The following is a 27,755-nucleotide window of genomic DNA, read 5'->3' on the forward strand; positions in this document are numbered from 1 at the left end:
AGCTTTATGGGTCCATTACCCATTGAAACAAAATCCTTCTTTTGTATGGAAAATAAAGGTACCTTCAAATGTGGTCATTGTAAACTATGCTCGTACATAAAACCAGGGATGAAAGTAATCACATTACCAAATGGTGAAATAAATTACATAAATCAAATGATAAACTGCAACTCAACTTTTGTCATTTATGGAATAGAATGTATTTGCAAGAAGTTATACATTGGGAGTACTATCAGAAAATTGAAAATAAGAATATTTGAACATATTAGAGCTATCAGAAATAAAGATTTGAGATCCCCTATCTCAGTACATGTCATTATGAATCATCCTGATTTTGATATTTCTAAACTAAAAATCTTTGGTCTGGAGAAAGTTTACCTTTCACCAAGAGGAGGAAATAAGAAAGATCAACTAAGAAAAAGGGAATGCAGATGGATCTGCAGAATGGACACATGTATTACTGGTTTAAATTGTGACACAGAAATGTATAATTGGCTTTAAATTACCATATTGCTTATTCTATATTTTTTTTTTTTTTTTTTTATTCTTTAACCAATTTGTCTCTGTTTTATATGATCTAGAATTCTAATTACTCAGTTATAATGAAAATGTATCATAATTACTCAGTTATAATGAAATTGTATCATTTCACTTTATCTCTTAAATGACTGCCGTTGGAAAAATTTGTGCGCATCTACGTAATTGTGTCGCACTAAATAATGAAGGAACAGAAAGATCTTTCATAATCATTTATTACATTTGAACGTACCTTAATCTATTTCAAAATGGCCGCCGGGTCACGAATACGTGCGTGATGACGTCATCGCGCTACACGGAATCACGTGAGCGTGGCGTGATGACGTCATTACGTCATGATCGCGGGAATAAATAGCCAAAATAAGCTTCAGTTAGACATCCTAACATTTGGGTGCTTATCACGGCACAGGACCACAAAATATCATCAACAATACCAAGGTAATAAGGTAAGCAAATGAGAAGCCTGTGCCCTCCCTGCTTTAAATCTGATTAGAACCTTTCTAAAAGACCATGCTTTTCGCTCTTTATAGATTGAAAATAAGAAGCAATTACCTTGTCTTCTTCCCCCATTCTCCCTTTTACAGCGTAAACCTGGATCCATATTTTACAGACTAAATTAAGCAAATAGTCCGATGAACATTATAAGTAAAAAACTTTTATCTTGGAAAAATAATACATGATATATGTGAACAATCAGAAAATCAGAACGGTGAGTCTTTTTAGAAATTATTACAATTATTATTTGGGCAAAAAATTCTAAAGCATTACTAAAAAAGAATTTGGCCTTTTCTTCCTTTCTTTTTTAGTACTAAAACTTCCTACTAAAACTTCCTCTCCTGAAGAACCATTGAGAGTTACAATGGGGAAACACGTGTCGAGAGAGAGAAATATTTGATTCATTTTGAGAGAGCAATTTATGAAAATATTGGATTTGAGAGAGAGAAATATCTGATTCATTTTGAGAGAGCAATTTAAGAAAATATTGGATTTACTGAAAGAGAAAGAGAAATATTTGATTCATTGTACCTTATGAATTACTTTATACTGGTGTGAAGCTTTATTTGGAATGTTTTTTTGGAATCATAAAAGGAAAATAAAAATTATTAGTGTGAATAAACACTAATAAAATTTACAAGACTGTTAAGACTCGCCTATATATATTTATTTAAAGGGGTTAGCGCATTTGAGTTCATCTTCCCAAACTCTTTTTTTCTTTTTTCAATGTAATATCTGTGTAGCAGCCACGCAGAATTGGGAAGTTCTCATGCAGATAACCCCTTAAAACTTTCTAAACCCATCCTTTCACAAAGATAATAAGCAGTCGCCAAGGAACCACCTCTTTAACAAAGGCTGTTTAGATTGATCGTTTTCTCTAATTATTACAGATGCTTCACATGGAAACTGGGAGAGAAAGTCCCCCTTACCTTGCTCTCAACCCTTCAGCGCTTCCGGTGTCCAACAGTGAAGCAATAGGGTTGAAGGTCCAAGAACCACCACATTACCCTAGGATTGGATTCCTTCCTCTGACTAATCCACAGCAAAGGTGAGTGGTCCGTAATTAGTCAAAACCTACGACCCAAGAGATAGTACTTGAGATGTTTCACTGCCCATTTGACTGCCAGTGCCTCTAACTCGATGACTGAGTAGTTTTTCTCCCTGGGAAACAGCTTCCAACTGATGTATAATATCGGGTGTACCAATTCGTTATGATTTTGAGATAAGACGGCTCCCAGTCCCATTAGGGAAGCATCAGTCTGGAGGATGAACTCTTTTGTTAAGTCGGCTACTTTCGGAATGGGGCGTTGGCATACGGTTTGTTTTAAGGTCGTATAACAGATCTCATCTTCCCCACCCCATCTGATCTTTTGGGGCTTAGCATTTTTCAGTTTGTCAGTTAATTGGGAGGTTGTACTTGAAATGTTTGGAATGAACCAGCGGTAGTAGCCGATTAACCTCAAAAAGGCACTCCGATCTTTCTTGTTTTTTTGTGTGGGGGTATCTAGAACAGCTCTAACTTTCTCCTTTTCACCCAGTCGGGTCACTGTGGTTCATGGTAGTGCTAGGTTTCAAACAGGAATTCAGCGATCATTGAGCCTGAACCAAGCATGATTTTCATCATGAATCATTTTGTAGCTGTAGCAAATTGAGAAAGTTAAGTGGCAGGGGCAAATATTCAAGTTACAAGCTACTAGGTTAGACATAAAAAATCACTTGCGACCTCTATTCTATACATATACAGAGCATCCAATGTCTTACTCTCCAAGAGTCAAAAATCACTAGCCAATGGCTAGTGGCAAGTGAAAACTTTGCACCTCGTAAGTGGTGGTACTTAAAAAGAAGAGGACATTCAATCCAGCAAGGTAGATGGCAACTGCAATTTCCAAAGTGCAAATGTTTGAGCTTTGGTATGCCAGAGTAAAGCCTGCAATGGCCATTCCAAATGTTGAAATAATCTTCTAGGTGGAAAAAACGGGTAAATTAGAAAAGGTAACTGATCCTCAGTGTGGCGAGCAACTTAACATTATTCACTTTACCCCAAAGGTTGACCCTAAGGAAAGATCAATAAACGCTTGTCTTAATTTGAGTTATAAACGGATCAATATTACAGTAATTTCACAAGCTGAACAATACGCAGAAACTTTGATTCTGACTAGTTGATCACGTAGCCCAAGATAACAGCAAAATACTGTATGTACATAATCGGAGCAGGAAAGGCTTCAAGTGTAAGCTTTGCGTGGGCAGGCGTGTATGACCTGCATTGGGCAACGGCTTTGTAAAAGGAGGGAACCGCTTGTGATATATGTAGTCTACCTTTCTTTGTCCTGGCACGCGCAGTGGCAGGACAGTTCGGAACAGCTCCAGCTACATGAGTGACAACCTTTACCTTTCCCCTTTCCTATTTTTTCTTTTGAACATTCCTCACCCAAAACGACCACTAATATGTTGCTCCAGGACCCTTCTTTGTACTTGCTCTTGCTAATGGCTCAGCTCTCCCTCTACCTTGGCTCTGCCCTCTCCTGAAGACCCCGTCAGCTTGGGTTATGAAACTGCAGCTCTATCGTTAGTAGTGTGCAGCAAGTTCGGAACAGACTGGGTCATTTAAGGAAGAAGGGATTCATCAGTGAAGGTCGTCCCCAACAGTCTCTTCCTTGTCTCCACAGCCACACAAAGAAACATGCCGATAGCTCATCTGTTCTTCGTTCCATCTGCATCTTCCAGGCATATCTCATTTTGCCCCGATCTCCTATTGCTCTTGGGACGCTCAGGTTGACAGTTCCGGCCCACGGCTGGACTTTACTCCTTTGTTTAGAAAGTGTGCAGTGTACTTGAGAGCCTGTATTGCTCTGCCATTGATTCCTGTGTGAAGCCTGGTGAGTCCAGTCCTCATAGCGAGGGTATCCCCCAAGACAAGGAGATCATCACCAGAATTCAGCAACAGTTTTGAGACAGTAGCCCTGTAGTTTACACCACTGATGCATTGCTCGTTCCTTATCAGTATTGCCAGAGGTTCTATTGAAAAATGTAATAGCATGAGAGAAGGGGAGCAATCTTGAAATGTAGGTCCAAACCCCAACTGTCATAATGTTGTATACAACTAATGTAATTCTATTTGGCCAAACACTTTCCAAGAATCGAAGTAGGCAGTTGCAAAGATGAGTATGTCATCCTGTCCTCTCACTATTGCTAGCAGTAGCTTCTTCATTTGGTCTGCTTCATATATATTATTTACAAAACATTGGTTTCCAGGGATCAATTCAGAAAGTATCCCATAAAGACATTTAGCTGGGATTTGAGTCGGGATTGTACATGTTGATCGGACTGATCAGTCTGTAACTTCAGCAGAATTCGTGGGATTTATCCAGCTTTGAGAGATGCCTCAATATCTCATCTTTTAGAGTATTGGTGTGGGGAATTTTTTAGTTGAGTCTCTAGTGGGGAGGAATCCGTAGTAACCATTGCAGTGGTCAAGCTCCTGCACTGTGCAGGATTGATTCGAATAACGTGGTGATAATGATGTAACCGCACTGCTATCAATTAAAAATGAAATAATTCTGAACTATTGAGGATGTCTTTTAATGAGTTTTACTGAATCCGCCCTTCTTTTCTTTTTTTATGTAATTGAAAATTGAGATAGTTTTAATCCATCGGGATTGAAAATATTGATTGTTTTATTAAGAATTGGAATTGTTACAATTGTTAATTGGTCTGTAATCTGCATTCAAAGGATTCCAAAAAGATTGTGTACATTGGGAGCTCATAAAATGTAATGAAAAGGCCATCATTACCAGGTGTCTTTTTTAAAAAAAAATGTGAGAGCCACACTACTAAGAGCAATTATAGCCCAAAAGAATGTTCTATGGCATGGTACAGGTGCAGTAGGGTCTACAACCACATGTTAGCTTGCCAAACCTTACAAGAGGAGAAATATCTATTTGCATAGAAGCCTGGTCTCACCCTCAGAGAGAGCCCAGCACTGAAATACTAAGCAATTCTCATCTGAATAACAGCACTACCAACAACGCCAAACATTTCTGCCTTGCTGGGCTCATCAGTGAGATGGGGCTATTGTGATGTTTCTCGCTAGACAGAGAGCAAGGGTCAAAGTTTGGATTGCCACTTCTAACTGAGGGGGTCTTACCCCTGATGAGTGCATTAATATTCCTATGGACCTTTCACAGACACATATTTTTCTAGGTTTCATTCAGTCGTTGAGAGCAGGCTGAAAAATAATGTGTGGCTGTTGTTGTGGCACTCACATACAGCTCTTCAGAAAAGTTTCTACATTTGTTATTACACTTGAGGATTGCAGAACACCCAGCTAAACACATTGATTGTCAACACAAATCTTTGCCACACACTGAACAACATTTAACCTGAACCTGTCTGGGCACCCACTGTTTTCACCATGCTGAAAGAAATGTTACCACATCCCAAACATTGCAAACTCTTATCAAACAACAACCTGTTTTAGTTGTATTTTTTTCTTCAAGACTTCTCCACACCTCTGGAGCATTTCCTGGAGGTATATTTGGATTCTATTCTCTTCACCTTCTTGTCCAATTCCTGTGTTTCAAGCTTATTTTCTTACCTGCTTTTACAAGCAAGTCCCAACACATAACATCACATAAAATACTTTGTAAGGCCTCCTAGATGTTAGAGCATGGAATGCTTTAGCTAGATTTCAAGAAAGTTCACTTTCTTACAAATTAGATTTGCACTATTTTCATGCTCAGAAATCACAATGTTTCCACAGTTTTTTTTATTTGTGTGTGGTTTATACACTTAAACCTTTACAAAAAAAATTCAATATATCAATCACAATACAAGGTAAAACACATACATTTACAATTATAAATATTCATTTCAAATACATCTTTAAAAAGAAACAGTGATGAATAAAGCACATAAAACAATTAAAAGACACGCTATAATCGAATCACAATCATTTCAGCGCCCACAAAATGAGTTCTATATATGTGTGACATGCTACAAAAGCACCTCAAATATATAACGTTGTGCACATGAGTTTCAATATTTCAGTTGGTAGATAATGACATATCATGGCAGGCCTATTTAATAAGTAGAAATATTCATTGTTTGTTATATCACTAGTGTCCAACATCTAGAATCCAGAGTAATGGAGCCCATTGTATACTCCTAACATTCATCATCTCTAAAAGATGATACATAATACATAAAACACAGTACATAAAAACACGTTAAAACAGCCTTCATTAATGAAATTCATTTGTTCATAATCCATATATTGAATGCGACCAAACCACTGGGTCAAGGTACTCTTAAAGGTTTAGCTTGATATTTAATATTTCAAGATTTACCAATTCCTTTCTTTTGGTTCAACATTTCAGTTAGTAGCTCATCAATTGGAATCAAAATACTTGTAAGTGTTAAGACCAAGGCTTCACTATTTCCCCACATACATCTATTCCAAAGGTTTTCCCTGGATACATTTGGTTACCAGAATTTTGTCAAATATCCTAATCCTGATGTTTTCAAAGTACGGGCCATATGTAATCAGATGTTTTAAGGTTTTAAGCTCTTGAGTGGGATTACAGAAACAACAACATCCAGTTTCGCCATTAGCTGTATTGTGGTACCAATGTTAGCATCGTTCATTTGTAGGAAATTGGTTTAACTTACATATACAACATTCTTAATTTTTCACAGGGAAATTTCAATAAATACGGTGCTATTTCCCCACGTTTCCTGACATAGTTGGGATATTCATAATAAGACTTGTACCCTGAAAGTTTTTCTACTAGCATACACCACTCAGTCAAATAATTTACTTTTACAGCTAGGAAGCATTAAACAAAGATCTTTAGGTGTTATGTATTTTATTTACCTTTTCAACAAAACTTACTATAGAAGGTGGTTTAGCATCCTTAACCATTTCACATAAATCCTCATATAATGAATTCCTTGGCAGATTGATAATTTTAACATAACGCCAATGTCATTTGGATGAAAGTTGTAGTAATCCGAGTTTATGACAGATTAAGGAATTTGGCAAGGAAAGCGCCAATCCCAAAATAGATTTCCAAAGCTTTCCCTGGATAGTATCTAGGAGAGTCTCAATCTCCAAAAGGCATATATCCAGGCCATCCAATATTGTAGGTTCCACCTTTAACAAATAAAACAAATAAGTGGAAGGAATGAGAACCTACAATATTTGCAATGGATAATCCTCATTTGAAACATGAATGGTTTAATTTTAAACGTCAACATTTCCTTCCACATGGCTATTGAATTTACATCTGTAAGTGTATAGCCCAGAGAGCATAAGGATGGAGTACGCTCAATGGGTGCATCGTCAATTGACCACTTAAACGTACATATTTTCTGTTTCATATTTGAGAAGATTACAATGTAGGATTTGGAAGAACTGGCCTGGAAAATATGCTTTTGAGCAAACACTGAAAACAAATTCAATTTGTTTTGCAGGCCAAAAGGTGTCCTGTCAAAAAAAGCAAATCGTCTGCAAAGGCAATCCAATTTAGCAGCAGTTTGCCTAATTTGCCGGAAAGATGTTTGCTTACTTCCATAAATCATCCAAATCGCTTATATACAAGTCAAACAGTACTGCTGCTAAATTGCAGCCCTGTTTAACACCAAAATCAGTTAGGATAGGATCTGTAAGAGCCCCTTCGCTGTTCAACCTAATCCTGTAGTGAGTATTAGTATGTAGCATCGCTATAATAGCCACTAGATGTGTTGGAATTCCAAGGTTAAGCATTTTTTTCTACAATTGAGTTCTAATAACTCAATCAAAGTCGGCTGACAAATAAAGTGCCGCCAAATAGACTGTGTCAGAGTTAGAGTATTTAGTTTGATGTAATAGATGGGCAATAATTGTGGCATTGAGTGGGCAGCCCATATACTTACGAAAACCCACCTGACAGTGGGAAAGTAGGTCATGCAAGGAAATGTATTTTTGGAGTGCATCTAGAATGAGTATTGAAAAGCGTTTAGATGAAGCATCCATTAACGCTATCGGCCTGAAGTTTGCTGGATTTGCAGCATTTCCCTTCTTGTATATAGGGATTATATTGGCTGAGGACCAAGAGGCAGGAATGGATCTAGATTTTAAAATATTGTCAAATTTCAATTTCATTATTAGTGCCCAAAATTCCGGATCCAATTTTAAGACACAGGACGGGATCCCATCAGGACCCGCAGACGTGGAACTCTTAAGCTTACTTATGGCCCATATTATAACATTGTGCGACCAAGGAGAGGCATCAAGTATCAAAGTTGCGAAGTTCTTGCATTTGATATCAGCATACTTACAAGGAATGCAATATTCTCCCATTATATATGCGACCCACACATCAGCAGGTATAGATGGTTCAGCAGGAACAAGGGGATCACAAGTTAGAGGTCTCAAGGTAGTCCACACATACCTAGAGTTATGTTTTATCAAGTTAAAAATCATAAATTCATTATCTGCTATATAAAAGGTCCTTTTTCAAGGTTTTTAATTTATTTTTGTATGTTTGAGCAATGCGTATTTTTTCATTTAACATAACAGAAGGCAAATATTCATGTTTCTTTAACTCTCTTAACTGTTTATTCTTAATCCTTTTTATTTTTGCAAGCGCAATGTTGAAACAATGGTGGTGGTTATCAACTTGACAGTCCAATATTCCTTCCTTGGCTAGTTTGTTCAAATGATATTTAGTAAGCATCCCATTATTCTCCTCTATCAGCGTTGCAGAGAGGCCAACAAAGGTAAAAGATGTTTTAATTCGACTGTCAAGTTTTATCTCCTGGATTAACCTGTTACAGGTCCAAGCGTTCCATCTTACTGACAATTTCACTCGGTCCAGTTCAATTAATGAAAAATTAGGTTCCATATTAAATCGCTTATTCGATAATCTGAGAATCAACTTAATGATCATATGGTCACAGAGTGCATGATTTGTTTTAATAACTGGGTAACATATTATATAGAGTTGTGTAGACACAAAAAATAGTCTATAAACTCTAGACCATGTATATTTAGGACCATTCTCATCAGAATCAACCATTTGCATATCCCAGTCAAGTAAAAAGTTAACCCACATTCGTCCATTGTTTGACGAAATAGTGCTGCTTTTATGCAAAACCTCAGGATTAACCTGACATGCAGAGTTGAAGTCACCCCCTACTACTATTTTAACCTGAGGATTTCGCGCCACAGCATCTTCAAGAATCGTATCCATCTGGGCTAGCATGTGCAATCGATCAGAAGGCAATTACTAGGATCACCATGGATAAGTAATTCAACCGCCAAAAGATCATCCTGGTTGTATTTCATAGTGGATGGCACTCTAAGAGCATTGTCAATCAAAATGGCTAGGCCACCAGACAGTCTACCAGTTTGACCTTTATTGGCAGGTTGTATATAGGCAGTATAACCTTCCATAGAAAAATGAGAGATATTCATGGTCTCCTGTAGTAGTATAACTGCGGGTTTGTCATGTACCGCGATTCCTTTGAACCACCAATTAAAATTCTTAATCCCACATGCATTCTATGAAATAATCGTAAATGCCTTATCGCTACAACTATGACAAAGGTTTTTTTTGTGCTGACACTTTATTTATCAATGGCTCAAGCCAAGTGAGATCCTTAATTGCCAGTGCAAATGCCGTGAATTGTTTTACAATGGTTTCATTAGAATTAGACAGAAGACCATCGTTGGACTGGTCAGTCAAGGCTCCATTGTAGGAGATTGAAATTCAACAAAGTGCTTGCATCCTCACTTGAGTTAAATGTCTATGGTGTCAGTCATATATGAACGAAATCAGATCTTCGATCCCAAATAAGTTTCATAATAATGTATGATTTGTAATTACATATCATATTATTATTATTAAGTGCCAATCTTATCCAATCAATATCTTCAGATCTTAATGTTCGCAATGAAGGAATCGATTGGAATGCTTTCAACATATATGACCTGTTTAGACGTGACCTCCCATTTTTGGCTAAATCACTTTCCCAACCCATTATTATAGGAAGATCGGGCATTAACACTAGGATAGGCATGGGAGGCGTATTAACATTTTCAGCAATCTCATTTTCAACTAAGGGAACAGCATCATTTTGTTTATCTTGATTAAACCTCACTATGTCCGATAAGGGTGTATCCTGGGCAACTTTCTCCAGGGCCATAGTCTGTCCACCACCCATAATACCACCAGAAAGGGGATTCAATAGTATTAATCCAGACTGACCACTCTGCATCCCCACTGGTTGAATAGTTAATTTATCACGTGTTCGGGAGCGAAGTCCCAGATAGCTCAAAGCTCATTTTGACACTGCTATTTCCATCTTCTGGAGACATATTTTCATAAGATCGATTCATTCCTTATCAGTGGAACTAGTCTGTCACATTTACCCCACTAGGATTTTGATAGTCTGGCCCAACTTGGCAGGACAATGCCCCTCTATATTTATTTATCCCAATTATGGGATAAAACTTAGATAATTTAGTCTGTTTCTGCCTATCAAAGTTCGGGACCTTTTCACCCTTCATATCCTTCTCAACATTAGATTTAGTCGCCGGTACCTCTTCAGCTTGAACATTGGAGAGAATTATTTTTTCTCTTCCACTATTTTTGGAACTTGCGAAGTGGATGCTTGAACATCCTTTTTAATGTCCAATAATGATTTTGATGCATCATCCAATTGGTGGAGGTCAATGAGTTCATCATCATTTGATAGATTACATAAAGTTTTAATATTTGCACTATGACCCTTCATTTCTTTAGTGGGCTGATTTTTAGATTTTTTGTCAGCGCTTATCTTTTGTGCCCTAAGAACCAAACATTTCTCTCTACATGTAAGACCAACTGCAAGAATCTAATGTATTTCTAGATCCATATCTTCAACTGCCTTTCCGTCTGATACATCATCACTTCCTACAACTAAGTCCAATAAATCGGTCAATGCCGAAGGACTATTCGGACTCTCCGACAAATTTAGTAAATCAGGCATAGTAGATTGACAGACATCTTTTAAATCATTAGATCGAGCCTTTTTGGCCTCCCTCAAGACCTTCACATCATTCAACATTGTTTCAATTCTTACAGAATTAGAGGCAACCGCTTTTGAGAAGACCTCATCCGGTTCATAGTTGGGCCTTATTCTTTCCGGGCCTTTGCTAGCAGCGGCATCAGCACAGGACTTGGGTATGTATTCAGGAATGGAATCAGAAACTACGGCGTGAATTTTTATTAAACGATCCCAGTCTTTTTTGCTGTAGGTGAAAGTGCAAATATTGCATCACATGCAAACAAAAGGCCTTCAAGTTTGTTTAGCTTCCCCAAAATGTCTGACAATGATAGCTTCATAATTTCCCAGTATGTCTGTTCATGACCCTTGATGAGCAAATTTAAGATTCGAGTAAGAACAGGAAAGTCAAAGTTCTCATTCACACTATTATCAGACAATTGTGGAGGCGAACCAGGAGACTGGATTGGTGCATTTGCCCCCATAAAATTCTGTACTCCCAATCCACTCAAATGGTCCTCTTGACCAATTTGCTCACAAAATTCAGGGTTTAGATATTTACTTTTAGTTGCTTGAGTGGGAGAACTAGACAAAGGCATATTACAACCAAAATTAGGCCTTTTCGTCATACGATACACGGAGATTGCATGTTTTTTATTAAAACAAAAATAAATTCTCCACCCCCGTCCTCCTTTGAGTGACCTAGTGAAGGTCTCGTACGCTTTCCTAACTCCGCCTCTAACACAGGGGTGAGCATCGAGAAGTCAGAAATATGATTGTTAAATTGCTCAGAAGAGTTTGCAGTTGCGGCAGAGCTATTGGGAAAGGATAAGTGATTATCTGGAATTGTAACATTACGGAAATTATGCTCAATATCACTGACTTCATGCAGAGCATATGTTATGGGAGGATTAATGACAGGGCCGTAACTATGTACCGCTGCTGATGCAACATTGAGCTGCATATTTTTCAGAACTAGATGGAAGTAACTGTACTTCAAAACTCATGGACAACTTTTTGTCCATTTCATCAAAGGATAATTTTGATGCCCCAGGGTCTTCATGGACCAGACTGTCTGTCATTGGCTTTGTTTTAGTCAGACATGTGTGTAGGCTGGGATGTAGTTTTCTCCCACTTCTCAAGCCATTTACCATGATACAATGCACTGTCTCTTCCGACAGTATACGCACAAGAAAAGAACAACCAAACCAAATACCTTTGCTAATTGGGGATGATATCCAGACAAATCTGCTGTTCTTTATAGAACGCTTTTGTAGATAAACAAGTTTCCCCATAGGCACAAAATGAATTACTGACGCTGCATAACACTATGTAAATTAAGCACGCAGAAAGATTTCGTCGACCGCGTTTAAAGCTAATAACACGTGTTACAGGAAGTAGTGAACACAATAAGCTGCGGTTTCTATGCACTAAAATTGAAACAGCAAGTATTCATGCATACAATCAAGTGTGCAAAACAAATGTTCTTGAACACGCAGCTTACAGTAATATCATAAAGCTGGCAAAACAAAATTCAATTACCTTGCACAAGGCGACCGCACCATGATGTATTTAAGCAAAGGAAAGGACATAAGAGATGAAATACCCACATGGAGACACGCAACCCCGCAAACCGGCACACCCAAACAGCACACTCTGGTGTACTTCGGATGCGCACGCAGGTGCGATTGCACCGGGCAGATGTAGCCTTTCTGGGTAGGCAGGAAGTGGGACCAAAAAGGAGATCTAAAAAATTGCCAAAACACTAAGTTTGCGCAGAGTGTTAGTCTTCAGACACGTGGAGTAAAGATGGAAAGTACAACACAAGTCGAACCAGGAAAGTTACTTTTAATAGTAGGAGATTACTTCTTCACGTTACAACTACGGGCAGCAACTTTCAAAAGGGCTTCCTCTTGGCGACGGCACGGCTGAAAGGGAAGTCCACAGAGGCAGATGAGCAGAGTACCAGCCCAACAGCACACTTTGGAGCACTTCGGGTGCACGTGCACTGGGCTGATGTAGGCTTTCTGGGTAGGCAGGAGGCGGGACCAAAAAGGAGATTTTTGATAGTAGGAGGAGATGACTTCACCGCGTCACGACTTCGCGCAGCAACTTCCACAAGTGCTTCCTCTTGGCGACGGCACTGCTGAAAGGGAAGTCCACAGAGGCAGATGAGCAGAGTGCCAGCCCAACACCACACTTTGGTGCACTTCGTGTTTCCACTGTCATAATGGTTCCTCACAGGCTTTCCTGTGTATAAAACCTGCCTGTTGTGACCAAGGGAGTGAGAAGGGCATGTGCCCTCCTGTTCCCTTGTTAACCATACCATCCTGCTCAACCGCCTCTGTGATAACCTGATTATCACTGATCAGGCTCTGGCCTGGTTGACCTCTTTCCTCTCTGATCGACCCTCCCAGGTCCAACTTGGGTCCTTCCTATAATCTATCTTCCTCTCTACCTGTGGTGTTCCCCAGGGGTCTAACCTCTCGCCCTGGCTTTTCAACCCATACCTGGCAACTCTCGCCCACTGCATTGCCATTTTCTGCTCAAATTTCCAGTGCTACGCTGACACTCAACTCATTTGCAGGCTGCCCTCGGCCACCTCTTCTCCCTCTCTCATCTCGGATTGCTTAACTGCCATTCAAGATTGGTGTGCAGCCAATGACCTTTGTCTGAATGCTAGCAAGACGGAGATCCTCCTCATCGGCACACCTTCACCATCCTTTCCCCTCACCCTCTGGCCGGCTTCCGTTGGCCCTCCTCCTACCGCCACCTGCGAGGCTAAGAACCTTGGGGTCATCTTTGACTTTACCATTTCCTTCTCCGCCCATGTCTCTGAGGTCTCTAAAAGGTCAAACTTCCTACTGCACCTCCTCAGAGGTACTTTGCCTTTCCTCTCCTTCCCCAGAAGCTCATGGTCTCCTAAGCTCTGGTTCTCTCTAGGTTGGACTATTGTAACAGCCTCTTTCTAAATCTACCTTCCTCTACTCTCTGCCCTCTGCAACTAATCCAGAACAGGACTGTGAGACTTGTCCTTGGCCTCAAGCCCTGGGATAGTATCTCTCCAGCTCTGAAATCTCACCATTGGTTCCCAGTGGATGCAAGGATTAAATTCAGAACCCTCTGCATTGTCCACAAGGCTTTCTGGGGCCTGGGTCCAAAATACCTTCAGCTATCCCTCTGCCAATACCTCCCCTCTCAAGCTCTTTGCTCCTCTACCTCTAACTCCAGCAGGGTCAGTCGTTTTTCAAAGAAACAAGCTGGGGGTAGATCTCGGTCTTCGGCTGGGGCCTTCCTCTGGAACAGCCTCCCTGCCACTCTAAAACTTGAGTAGGACCATCTCCGGTTTTGGAAGCACCTCAAGACCTTCCTCTTTGCTTCTGCCTTCGCTCCCCCTACGCCCCGTCTGATCTATTCTCTAATTGGCACCATGCACCGGTCCACACTCTGTCCTCCGGACCCAGTTACCTGCTCTCCCTGTCAATCTCCCGCACTGCCTCCGGGCCACCCCTTGCACTGGGGTCTGTATCATACAGTCCCCCCCACCTTTTTCTTCCTGCACTTATCAGACCTACCCTGTCTGCTGCCTTAATCCAGAACTTGTCAATTGCTGGCTGCACTACCACCGTTTGCTGCCTTTACTATTTATTTATTATTATTTATCTGTATCTCCTTTGCTCTGCACTTTCCACTTCTGCCCCTCCATGCACTTTTCCCCTCCCCACTCCCATGCACTTGCACATTCTCAATGTCACTAGGCCTAGTAAGTTCGCTGTTTTGTTCTGCCCTGTTCCCCTCCCTTGCCTTGTCGCGCTCTGAAACACTTGTGTACGAGTGCGATAGAAATAAAATATCAATATCAATGGTTTCAAAATAGCCATGCTAACATATTCAAATCTCCACAGCATTTCACACGAAGGGGTGGCAGGCTGTCAGTGCACACACAAGAAAGGATATTGGGACTACCCCTTTCCATTTATCCTGTTTGTCTCGGTCCCTATTCACTTCCAGACAATCTGGTCCTGATTTGGCCACAAGGCTCGGCAGTCCCAGAATTACTATTCCAGAGTGCCTTTGTGAGAGAAATTAAGGGTACACATGGTCTATAAAAGCTGACACACCTCACAGGTTCCACTCACACAAATCTTGAATCCATCCCACGGCCTCACACTATTTTTAGTATATATTTATCACACCATATTTATCACTCTGAAACTGACATTTGTGGGGCGAATCGAAACCTAGTGCCCACGTTAATGAGGTGTTCACCCAGTTGATAAGGCATTTATCAAGTTAAAACCTTGGTCTCCAATCTATTATGCGTAGATCAGGCAGGAGCTCAATCACATGTTCAAGAGAACGCTTTGTGTCTGAACACCTGTGTTCTTTAAGGACACCTATGTGACAATCTCTTCATGGTCTGTTTGTGACCAGAGGCAGGAAATTCAGGTCTTCTGACCCACCCTTGGCATGACAAGGAGTCACCTCATGCTGAAATGATGACCAAGGTTTCAGACTCAGAAGGTTGTGTCCAATATGTATCACAGATACAGTGGGGACAAAAAAGTGACAAAATGCGTCAGTGAGTTGGAAGATTCCACCAAAAAAGAGCAATATGTAAAAATAGTTCTCAAGTACAGTAGCCAGAAGTTGTCAAACAATGAGAAAAAGGAAGATTTGTCCGTTTGCATTCTTGGTCATGCCTCCCAAGTACAATCCTAAAGCCAACACAACACAAATTCACAGAGAGTTTACCAAGATATTGGAACAGGTACTACCAACAAAAGTCAAAGTCAAAGACAGAACCCTTTCCCCATCTGCTCCTGCCAAAGATAAAAGACACAAATAGAGACCAGCAACTGCATTAAAGCTCAAAAAAGTGGGATAAAAACAGTGCCTGTTAAATATACCCACCTCCCAGAGGAAAGCAGCATTTACAAGTCAAAGAAAAATAGCATTAGAAAAGTATTGCGCCTCTACTAAGCTGTATTTGTTCAGCATTTTCTATATCACTTGTATCCTGTCCTGCATTTTTCTAGATTCCCTATCAAAATCTAGGGGTGGATTCCGTTGAGATTATTTCTGTTTTCAATGTTTCATCTTATTGCATTCTTATTCTAGAATGCATTTCACCGAGTTTTGTGGCAAATCAGAATGAGGAGACAGACGATGGGTTATTTTGGGTAACAAGTCTCTTTATTCATAACAATTCTATCTGTTCCAATCAGTCTCGGCCCTGCACTTTAGAAAATAAGAGGCTAGTCATGATGACCCACAGAATACGCTCCTCCCTCCGTAGTACAGAAAATCCAATCTATCCCGATTTCTGTTCCCACCACCAAAAGAACAGAATCCAGCATAAACAAAGTTAGGGCCCCTTGCCCCGTGGGTGAATGCTGGTTGGTTTCTGACCTAGTATATCTGTTCTCATGAGGAGGTCCCCATCCTTGTCACTCAGTTCAAATAACACAGCCCCAGAAGAATGTCTCTTTCATCTCAACCCTCTCAGATGGCGGTTGCTGTAAATTAGTGTCTTTTCTGCCTGCTGTGGGTTTGGCAGACACTTTGTACCAGTGCATCTGTTACCTGTGGGATTGCTGGTACTTAAGAATCATGTTCCAGGTACTCCCCTGGACTCATTTTCCAGTGAGGATGATAATCTTCTCTCCGCTCCTGTTGTTAGTTGACCCTCCCTGAGGTCTCAGGTTGCACACCACAACATGGGCATTCTCTCTTTGTTGCCTAGCTCTGTGGCCCAGCTCTAATTTAAATTATTGGTACCCCACTCTGGGGTTGTTTGGCTTTCACCCCACCCTGGGGTCATTGGCTCTCAGCCCACCCTGGGGTCGTTTGGCTCTGACCCCACCCCTGGGGTTGTTTGGTGCTCACCCCACCTTGGGGTCTTTCTTGACCTTGCCGCCACCTCGTGGTTTCCTTGAGCGTCCGCGTAACTCTTCTTTTCAGGCGGCGCTCCTTCAGTCGGGTGTTTCAAAGGTGCGCAGTCTTGTTCGGTCAGCTTCCTTCGCCTATGCTGGAATGGGTGCACCCTTCCTGCCTGCTCTTAACAGCAGTTCTGCGTCTTGCCATTAGTCGATGGCTCCAGATCCCTCCAACGGGCCTCCTGTCTCAGACCGCTCAGTGCATTCCACAGCTTTCCCTGTGCTTCACAACACCACACTTGGTGTAGGCTCGTCTCCCCAGGCCAACCTCCTGGGTTCTCCTGTGTGGCTCCGCGAGCCTGTCTCTTTGCACTCACGATTGGGAAGTGAGGATGTGTGGTTCATGTCCTGTTCTCTGGACTGGGTAAAGGCTGCTGCCTGCATACGGTCAGAAACCATACCAGTCGTTTACACATGAAGTGATAACTTATATATGTCAATTACCATATATCCAACAAACGTACTGTATTTTTAAGACAAGGGATGGTAACACATGCCCCCATCTATGGATTACCTTTCCTCTAAGTGGGTGGGAGGTTCACCTCTAGTGGGTGACCGCTTGCCCTGTTCCCCTAGGGGGTGTTAAGCTGACTGGGCTCACTTCCAAGTCCCAGTCCCAAAGAAGGTGAGTTCCCTTTGGAGAGAAGGGATGAATTTGTCATTGTATTTCAGTGGTTTAAAATTAGCTCTTTATTTAGCTTTACCGTCCATCATTTCGGAAGGGAAGACTTGTGCTTTGTGTGACGAATCCCAGAATATTGTCATTGCTTCCAAAGTGGTAGCCCCTTCCCATGTGGCCAAGGATGTGAGGCCTCTACCTGATAGACCCCTGGCGGTGGATCTCATGGGAGAGGACGCCCGCTATGGAACCGGTGATGACTACTGTCCATCAGAGGAAATTGCATGAATTGTCTAGTTTCCAACCACAGACCTTACTGGACACCAACATAAAAACTGAAAATGGACTCACACAGCAGGCAGATGCTGCCAGGAGGAAATGAGAGTGTGGCAGACGCTCGCCGCGGAGACCCGCAGGGGAGAACAGAACACTGAGAGGTGAGAAGCACAGTGTCCAGGCGACATGAGAAGAGACAGAGAACAAATAGGCTAGCTGGGGAGAGCGCCAGCAGCGCAGCACTAAAGGACCACGTGGTCTGGCAGAGAGAGACAAACACTGAACAGGGTCAGAAGCAGCAGAGCCACTGAAGCAGGCCATAAAGAGCCCCGGAGCACCAGTGAGCAAGGGAGAGAGACAGGGAAGCCTGCGACCAACCGCAGGGCTGCAGCCAAGACCCTAAAGGTATTTGGGTGGCTGAGCATATGGTTATGGGCCCCCAGAGAGCAAAAGGAACCCTAAAAACAACAGTGCATGGAAAGTGGGGGGAAAGAGGAAACCCCCTACGGGACATTAACAAGAATATCATTAAGATACTATAACAAAGAGAATAGTTTCTGGACACTGACAGGAGAAGGTCATATCATGTAACAAGGTTACCCAATCTTCTTTATGACAGTACTTGGAGAGAAGGCAACCCGGGGCTATAAAATAGCAGACGTGGGTGTGAAGAAAGCTAGAAGAGGAATTCCTCTGAATGCAGTACTTGGCAGGAGAGTAAACCAAGTCTGCATATGAGAATAAGAGTTTGTGAAAGTAAGACATATGAACACGGAACTTCGCAGGAGAGTAAACCAAGTCTGTATTTGAGACTAACTGCCTGGTAGAGAAGAGAACCAGGCCTTCCAACCACGGTCAGGGACCCACCTTAGTTTGGAGGAGCATTCAAACCACTCTTCTTCGCCATAGCGCCTGATAGCAAAAGGAACCAGGTTGATAACCCATGGTCTGGGACCACCAGAGACAGACGAGAAGCCTGAGAAAGGCTGGTTGGGGACGGGAGACATTCCTCCACCAATTGGTAAACTGTGTCATACCCTTGAGGAATGCTGGGGATCTGAGACATTCCACCAACAGTTGAGGAACTGTACCTGAAGCATGGGGAAGGCTGGGGAATGGAGACATTCCCCCAACATATGATGAACTATACCAGATGCCTGAGGAAGGCTGGGGAAGGGAGACATTCCACCACCAGTGGAAACTCATTATTTAGAACTTTCAAACCAAGAACAGTGTGTTGCTTAGGGGAAGCGAGCCAATCCTCTGGATCAGGAAGATATCCTTTTGATTTAGTTCAGCATAAAATGACAGAGATAGGATTTTGACATAGGACTGTAGACTTTTGACATCCTAACCGTGAAATTAGTATTGTGGTTGAGGCAGGGAAACCCCTCTTGGAGATAGGGCAAGATAGAGTTTTCTTTTAATGTTCTCACTTGAATAAAAGTTTATAACAACCACGATGACCCCTCAGTGTCAGAGTATTATGTCTGCACCCTTACATTTGTCAACTAAAATGTTATGCCGTGGTAACATGGAGAAGTCATTGTTTATACCTTGTGTGTCGACTAAGCCTGATTTTGGTGCAAGTTCAGATTTGGGAGCCACGTTTGCCACATTGGCCCACTCACGCTCCTTCCCTCTGACCAAAGATATTGAAAACGCTTACTGTCTGCATTGTGCCGGAGAGGTCTGCAAAGCAATGCTCTGTATGTAAAAAAAAAAAAAGCAAACCTATTTGTTAACAGTTAACATAGTTAAGGCTTATTCTAGCTCAGGGGTCTTGGTGGTGTGAAAGCCATATGTAAATACATTTTCAAAGCCAAACAAATCCATCAATTGCTTAAAAGTCCTAAGTCACCTGCATCTACCACCTTGTACAGTGTTTCCCTAGAAAAGTCAACACATTCAAATGGTCCTCCATGAGATGAATGGTCTTACCTCCCTTTGCTCGCTACAGATTTTACAGAGCCACAACGTTCTCTTCTGGCTGCCAAGGATTTCAATTCCACATTTAGTGCAGACTTTCTAAACAGGAATACAGGGAAAGACAGGAAACACGTAAATACAATATTGGATTGAAGAAATCAATTAAAACATCGTTAACCTCCATATTCAATTCTTTAGAAGAGGGACGTCAGACTGACAGTACTTATTTTTAAACAGAGAAATACAACGATTTAAAACACTTGTGTTCAGTCCTGTGAATAACCTTTCTTCTGGCCTTGATACCCTTATTCAGGAGAATCTGAAAACTGCTGAGAACTGTTCCAATGCTTAAGAGATCATGAACAATTCCGTTTTGCAATATGTAATAGATCAGGAACTAAGACCTCATCAACATTATTATTGAAATAATTTAATGCATCTCATTAAAGGCTGGTGTAATGAAAATAACCCAAAAAATGATACCATCAACCATTAGAAAGGTAAGGAGGGGCACAGTGACAGTAAAATAGAAATGCATGCTTTTTGGATCCAATCTTGCATTCCTGTCCTGATGAAAGCAGTTAATGTATGCTACAGCTGAAACCAGTGAACGCAATAGGGAAGTGTTTTTGTAGTAATATGCCCAGACCGTTCATATTGGTCTGCTTTTAAATATTTTGGCTCTTGCTGTTACTATTTCGAAAAATTACGTTTAAGGGCACCATAGTGGCAGTCATTTTATATTCAGTCACCATTATAATGTTACAATTTTTTAGCTTTCATTTTTTTTGTTGCACTTATTCATGTTAAAATAACCTAATTAAAATATTAAAACAATTTGGTTAGGTAGGCACACATATTCCTAATACCTGCTATTTTTAGATGGATCTCAGATTGTTCATCATATTGCTAATTTTTAGTCACTTGGGCCAGCAAATCAACTCCATCCTTTCCACTGTAATATGCCCAGGGTCGGTTCTTGGCATTCTCCTCTTCCCACTATATACCTCTTCTCTTGCAGACATTGTTAATTCTTTTGTCTTTCTTGTCACTTCTATGCCAACAACCCCCAGGTATAGATGTTATGTGCCTTCTATTCTGACTCTTTCCATGCTAAGAACACTGACTACCTACTTTCTATTTATACTTGGATGCATGGATTCCTGTCTCCTACATCTCAGAACCTCAAAATCTGAAATTCTCCATTTCCTTCCTCTACTATCCCATTTTTCTTTAAAAACAATTATCAATTGTCCGCAGTGAGGTTAGATTCCCAAAACTCAAAGCAAAAATCCATAGCTCACAACTGAGAGTTTGTTTTTTGTACACTTCTAACATCATATTCAACGTATGCGACCCACACATTTTTTAAACCAACAGACCCCGCCAATAACCAGTTTCTTTTTAAGGGTTAGTTTCCCAAGATAGCCAACACCCGATAATGTGTTATTGATAAAAGATATCCAAGTATTCAAATTACTCAACCACTGGTATAGTAGAAGTATTACACCTAATTGACGGGAGTTTACTTTGCTTCCCTGATCAGTAACACACCAGAACAACTGATTTAGAGGCGTTAACCTCCAAATCAAGTTTCCACATAAAATGAGTGCATTCATCAATAGGTTTCTGCAGAGCCATGGGGGTGCATGCTATTAGAACGGTGACGAGAGTGGGAAACTTCTTACAATTTTAGGGACATCAGTTCCCAATTTATTTAAAACCCTCTGAAGGTAATTGATATAGAGGGAGAAAGGCAAGGGTGCCAATACACACACCTGTGTTACCCACTTTTAAGGAGCCCACTGTCCCGCTCCACCCCTTCTAACACAAACCTCCATGCCCTTATTTATATTCTCGAAAACAAATACTAGCTCTTAAGAACAATTAAGTTGGCTTCATTTATCCCATAACGCAGACCTGTTAAGTCTATCAAAAGCAGTTGACAGGTCCATAAATGCTAGATAAATCACGTATGCCTAATTAAAAGGGAGTTAGCCACTATTATATATGCATTCAATGCCTGTTTGGGGGTCCCCAGCCCTTCCCTGATCCCCAGTTGGATATCTAACAGGATATTATTTTCTTCTGCCCAGTGTTCAATTTTGCCTAAGTAAGCTCGCCCAAAAATGTTGAATTCGGTGTCTAAAATTGAAATTGGCATGTAGGCTGCAGGGCTGTCGCGCTTTCCCTTTTTAAACATTGGGCAAACTGGTGCATGTTTCCAGTTGTTTGCAATCTGTCCCTTTTTCAATAATGCATTAAATCCAATAGTTAGTATAAAATCCCACAGTTGCTGGACCTTTATAAAGATCTGATGAAATCCCATCGGGACCTGGGCAACGATCAGACGCTAGAATGTCCTCCACTGAAAATACCAAGCTGTAGGGTTCGATACTATATGGGCAGTCAGTGGCTCATTTCCGGTGGGGTTAAGTAATCAACAATTGTGGAGTTCTCCGATGTCTATAGAATGGCCCTCTTTATAAAGATTCGGAAAATTAGTGTCACGACCCTCGCCCAAAACCCCCTCTGGCAAACCCATTGGCCAGGTGGAGTCAGGACTCGGGCCTCTAGAGCCTGGCATCCTCTTCAAAAGCCCTCATGGCGCCAGTCCTGGCGCCTATGGCGCCAGGCTCATACACCATAAAAAACAATGTGCTTGGGAACTACTTTATTGTATTGTCAGTCAACATGGAGGCATCCACATAGCTTGGACCAAGCTATGCGGTCTAGTGTTTTGGGTGTGGTAGCCTAGGGACTACTTTACCTGACCTATTTTGTTGGGGCTATTTAAACCACACCCGAGCAAGACAACACGCTTCGCGTTACTTTGCAGCTTGCAGCGTGACGCTCACTGTGTCCAGCTATTCCCTCGAACCTCGAAGAAGCAGAACCTGCAAGGAGACACAAGGAACATCATTAGCAGCAGCATTTTACCTGCAGTCTTCATCTTTAAACACTCGCAGCTACTGAGAACAGCTTCCTTGAATCTGCACGCCTCCCGGACAGAACGACCTGAAAGAGGAAGATAGAGTCAACATTAAAGAAAGCAGTAGAGACATTTACAAATTACGAACTGCTCAAAAGGCTTACCTGGCTAGTCGCCTCTCGGCTGGCACCACTCTGGACATTCCACTCGCGCTGAAGGACACAGCGACCTACAAGGAAGGAAAACACACGTTAGCAAAGGCAATACTTTGCAGCGCTGCGCATAGCGCTTACTTACCGCATCACAGCGCTCTTAATGCACCATCATTTACCAGCGGGGCTCAACCAAGCCAGTTCGCCGTGCTGAAGCTCCGCATACCTGAGAAAAAAGAGACATTTTAAACAAAGAAAGGCATGCAGGATAGGAACAAAACTAAAGAACAGCAATAAGACCTACCTGAACAATATCAAACGGGCTGGCGTCAGTGAAGTAACTGGACCGCACTCGCCCAAGAAAGACAACGCGCCCCTGCAAAGAAGGCAGGACGGAGAGCACGCCTAATTCTACCACAAGGCAGAACCTTCCAGGCAGACCACATCAGGGCAAAGCTGAGAAGCATACCAGCGAGTAACCAGGCTGAGTGGCACCCCTGTGGATACCAGGTAGGCGTAACAATTAGACACCAAGCCAGAATCCTCAACCGAGGCAACAGCACCATTATTAGTTTGCAATGTCCCAAAACATGCGGCAGTCCTTTGTGGAAACAGTCGCTAGCAATGAGCTCCAGGCTTCCTTATCTAAATCCTTCCTCCCAGTCAGGATAGAATTTTTAGATTGAGCATGAGCCGCTGTTATTGCCAATTTAGATGAAGATGGGCTTTTTAGGGTATCCAGTAATATTATATCTGCATGTTTAAAAATGTGCAAATAAAATGGCAATTTTTTGACAATTTCTTTGCCAAGCGAAATTTCTGCATGGACATTATTACACAGAACCCTTTTTAGAGTAGATAACACATTTATTTGCCAGAGTGCACTCTTGGTTAAACTAAACCCTCGGTTTAGGTTCAGAGTAATGGCACATATTTGAAAAAAAAACATCTGATATGTAATTCATCAGTTCAGAATATACTTCTACAAATGCCTCTGATGAACTGTGATTCCCTGACAAAACAAAGTTCATAGTATCCGGTTAGTGTTTAAAATATGTTGTGTTAAAAGACATTCCTCAATAGCTGACCAGTTTATACTAACCTGTTGCCTGTCCAATTGTTATTTTCATTTTAAAAAAATGTAATTAATAGGCTTTCATCAAAATACATATCCATCACATAGGCTTCAGCAAAATAAAACGAGCACAATTAATTGTAACTACAATTGTACATACAACTAATACCATGTTTCTAAATCTACAATCATGATAGACCATACCATTTAAAACCACAGCATATTACAATTCCCATGTGAAAAAACAGCATATACAAAATACAATATTCCACATATAAACACACAAAACAACACATGAAACCATAAGAAAGGAAAAGAGAAGAAGAGAAAAAAAAGAAAGATAAGGGGGGTCTCCCGCCTCCCCTTCCTCCCCTCCCTACTTCTCTATTAGTCATGTAAGGTATTAAATGAGCCCCACAAAGAAAGATAAAAATATTCTCTACCCTTGTCCTTCAAGGAGATGTTTTCATATTAAGACAAAATCTGTCATTTCACTAGCCAATCATCCACATTAGGTTTCTTCCTAATCTTCCAGATTCGAAGGATCAGCTTGATCGCTACCACCATAGCTGTATCAATCTAGGCATTATGCTTTCTAGTAGCAACACATTATCCTTTATGCATAAGCAAAATCACATTAGCAGCCGACCTCTGAATAGTTATACCTTGGGCAATCCCAAAGCAAATGTAACAGGGTGCCCCTACCACTATCACAACTCCAGCAATCCTCATCTGTCCTTAATCTCAACCTAAACATCTTAACTGGTGTCCAATAAATCCTACCAACAACCTTCTGTCGAATTAGACGTAGACCCATGTCCATTCCCACATTCGTGTCCACTCTAAGAAGATCTTTCCATTCCTCTTCTGATATGACCATATGAATATATTTTGACCAAGTGTCCTTTAGCTTAGTCCATGTTTCTAAATATTCTGACGACATAGGCATAAAACGCATATAAGTACGCACATTGTATTCTTGTCCAACCAACAACTTGCAAACCTCTGGTCTTCCTTCCAATGCTTTATCAACCATACTCGCCCTTTGACCGATTAAGGAAGTCAAATCCATATATTGACTCCTCAAACCAAACTTATCCTGCAATTCCTCAAAGTCCAGTAATCTGTCTCCATCCAGTAAATCTCTCATTTTCAATATACCCCTCCGTATTCAACTCTGCCAATGCAAACATTATTATTTAATTGTAGCGCCTCATTATGCCAAATGGATGCATTGTAACCAAAACATTGACCATTGCTTCTGAACCAATTCTGTGTGGGCTATGTGTGGTATTATATTCAAGGTCACCAGGATTTGTTGCCACCTGATTTTAAGCACAATGTTGGTGGTCACTGCAAACAAACCCTGCAGCTTGGACCAAATCTATTGAAATACAAAAAGCAATCAATTATGGAAAACCTGTTGTTGCCCTTAAATGTTTATTTTGTGAGGGGTCTGAAATATGAGGCAGACAACGTTGTGAAGCTTTTCCAAAAGATGCCATTTTATTAAACTCAAAAAGGGTTTGATAAACGCCTCACTATCCCTACCTTGAGGAGGATTTCCCCTCCCTAAAATGAACTAAGGGAAACACTCTAACAAAAGGATTCTGTCCCTCACACGTGTACATACAACAAACTCAATAAGGTAACATACGGCAATTCAGATACAACAAAATTAGCAATTATATTCAAGACCAGGTAACTGCTTCTCCTTGTAACCTGGGTGAATCTGCCTTCCCCAGATTCAATCAGGATTTCATCCGACAGTTCAAAATAATAAGGAAATCACTTCGTGCAACAAAGTTGCAATATAGTTCCAATAAGTCTCTCAACTGGTCTACACCAACAGTTCAAAGTGTTCAACAGTTCTTTGATCTCTCCAATTGGAGCATAGAGTTCTACACAAAGTTTCTTCAGAGATCAAGTAAATTCCCAGAGTTCGTCAACAAAAAAGCTTCTGTAAAGATAATTCTGTAATAGTTCACAAAATACTTGCAAGAGCAATATTGATTTGTCAGGATTCTTCCACAACAATTCACAATGTGCTTTTGAGTTCTTGCCTGATCTTCTTCAATACTTTTAATTACACCACAATACTTTAATGACTTCTGCCTGGCCTACTCACCTGCCAGGCATATCCTACAAGGTCCCTTGCCCTGGTGTACTTCCCTGCCAGGACTAACAAAACTACTACTACTTCTACAAGTACTTCTGTGGTTTAGTTTTGTCTTCATGCAACTCAAAACTCTTATAATTTGATCAACAACAATTTGAACCACTTCTTCCAGGGGTGGGGGGTGGGGTGACATGAGATGCATTGGTGCTGTTTGTTCCACACTTTTGATTGCCACATGCACAGGTTATGCTCATCTCTTCCTGAACATCTTTTATCAGAAGGGCAGCCTTTCTGCCACTCCTGTTATTCCCCTTTTGCATTAACCAAGGGCTAGCAATGGCTTTTTCTCACTTCTGCTCTCTTTGGCTTAGGCAGTGCTTATTTAGTTCAGTCCCCATACTGTTTCTTCCTTTCTCTGACAATAGGGCTCATAAACAACCTGTTTCTTAACGGTTCCTTTTTGGCTTTGGTAATATTGGCTATTTTCAACACAATGGGTTATTGTACTCTTTTGGGCTTTGGCAATGGTTATTTATATTTGTTTCTAGCAATATTGCCACCTTTTACTGTTGGCAATTGATCTGACCTTTAATCTCACAGTGACATTCTGCTGGTCTGCTTACCAAGTTCTAATACTGCCACTTTCTCCACTTTGTATTTGCTTGGTATGCAAAATAATTATCTTTCTGCTTTACATCAGTTCGACATACTTCATACTTATGTTTCTGCCACTTGGCTCTTTTTCCATTAGTTCGATGTTCACAATACCTGTTTTGGGCCAGCGGGTGGTTACAGAGGGATCTGGGGTCACACCACACAAGTGAACTCAGCAGGTTTGCTGTCCGTGTCCTCTCGCCTCGCTGTCTTCGGGCTGATGGCTTTGTCTGCTCCGGGCAGTGTGGAAAACAGCCTGGCTTGATTTTCCTTGGCCCGTGCTAAACAAAACAGGACCATTCAGTGCTCCGAAGGCTTTCTGGTGCTTGCCTGACACCATAATCTATCTTGATAGGGGCAATGCTTTTTAGCTTCAGGCTCGTCACCGTGCTACATCGGCAAACAACAATCTTAAGGGGGAAAGCTTAGAAAAATAACACTTCCTGCTGCACAACCTCTGCAACTCAGGTAGCCGAAGGGAGAGTCCCTCTCAGAACCGGTATCTGTACTGCAAACAACGGCAGCTCCAGCGTCTCTACTCTCCTTCAGCTGCAACTGCAATTTGGAGCTACTGCAACCACTCCACCATCCACAACTGCTCTTATCTAATGGCCTGCAGCTGAGGGGGCCTTTTATGCCTCCCAGTCTCCCTCAGGTGTGGGTCATTAACCCTAAAAACCTGCAACTTCCAATGTAGGGCCTCTGCATCCCTCTTCTTCGTCCTGGTACTTTTAGCATTATGGGACTTGAAGTCCCCAATGTTGAACTTGTTCCTTTTAAGGGGATAATTGCTCACCTTTGTTTTTATTCTTTATTATCTTTTTAAAACGAGTCTCACAAGATTGTATTACATGGTTTTGTTCTTTAGGGGAATTAAGAGTTTTAGAATCTAATAAGTTAACATTTAAAGACTCAACTTGAATATTCCCCTGCTGAACATGGGGGCTTTCACCTCTATATTTGTGCTTAACTTTGGGATGCAGGATTGGTGAGAGCAGTTTT

General features: G+C 41.3%; 1 protein-coding gene across 2 annotated transcripts in view; it reads right to left on the reverse strand.

The window, feature by feature from the left end:
- The window catches only part of RPH3AL (rabphilin 3A like (without C2 domains)), a 1,136,504-nt gene that overhangs the window by 667,680 nt on the left and 441,069 nt on the right, over nucleotides 1–27,755 (reverse strand). For both annotated transcript variants that reach the window (XM_069615164.1, XM_069615165.1), the window contains exon 6: nucleotides 19,834–19,920. In XM_069615164.1, the coding sequence (XP_069471265.1) occupies nucleotides 19,834–19,920 (87 nt within the window). The remainder of the gene's footprint in view (nucleotides 1–19,833; nucleotides 19,921–27,755) is intronic.

This window comes from Ambystoma mexicanum, chromosome 9 (assembly GCF_040938575.1).
Source record: "Ambystoma mexicanum isolate Mex_15411 chromosome 9, UKY_AmexF1_1, whole genome shotgun sequence".
NCBI classification, from domain to species: Eukaryota; Metazoa; Chordata; class Amphibia; order Caudata; family Ambystomatidae; genus Ambystoma; species Ambystoma mexicanum.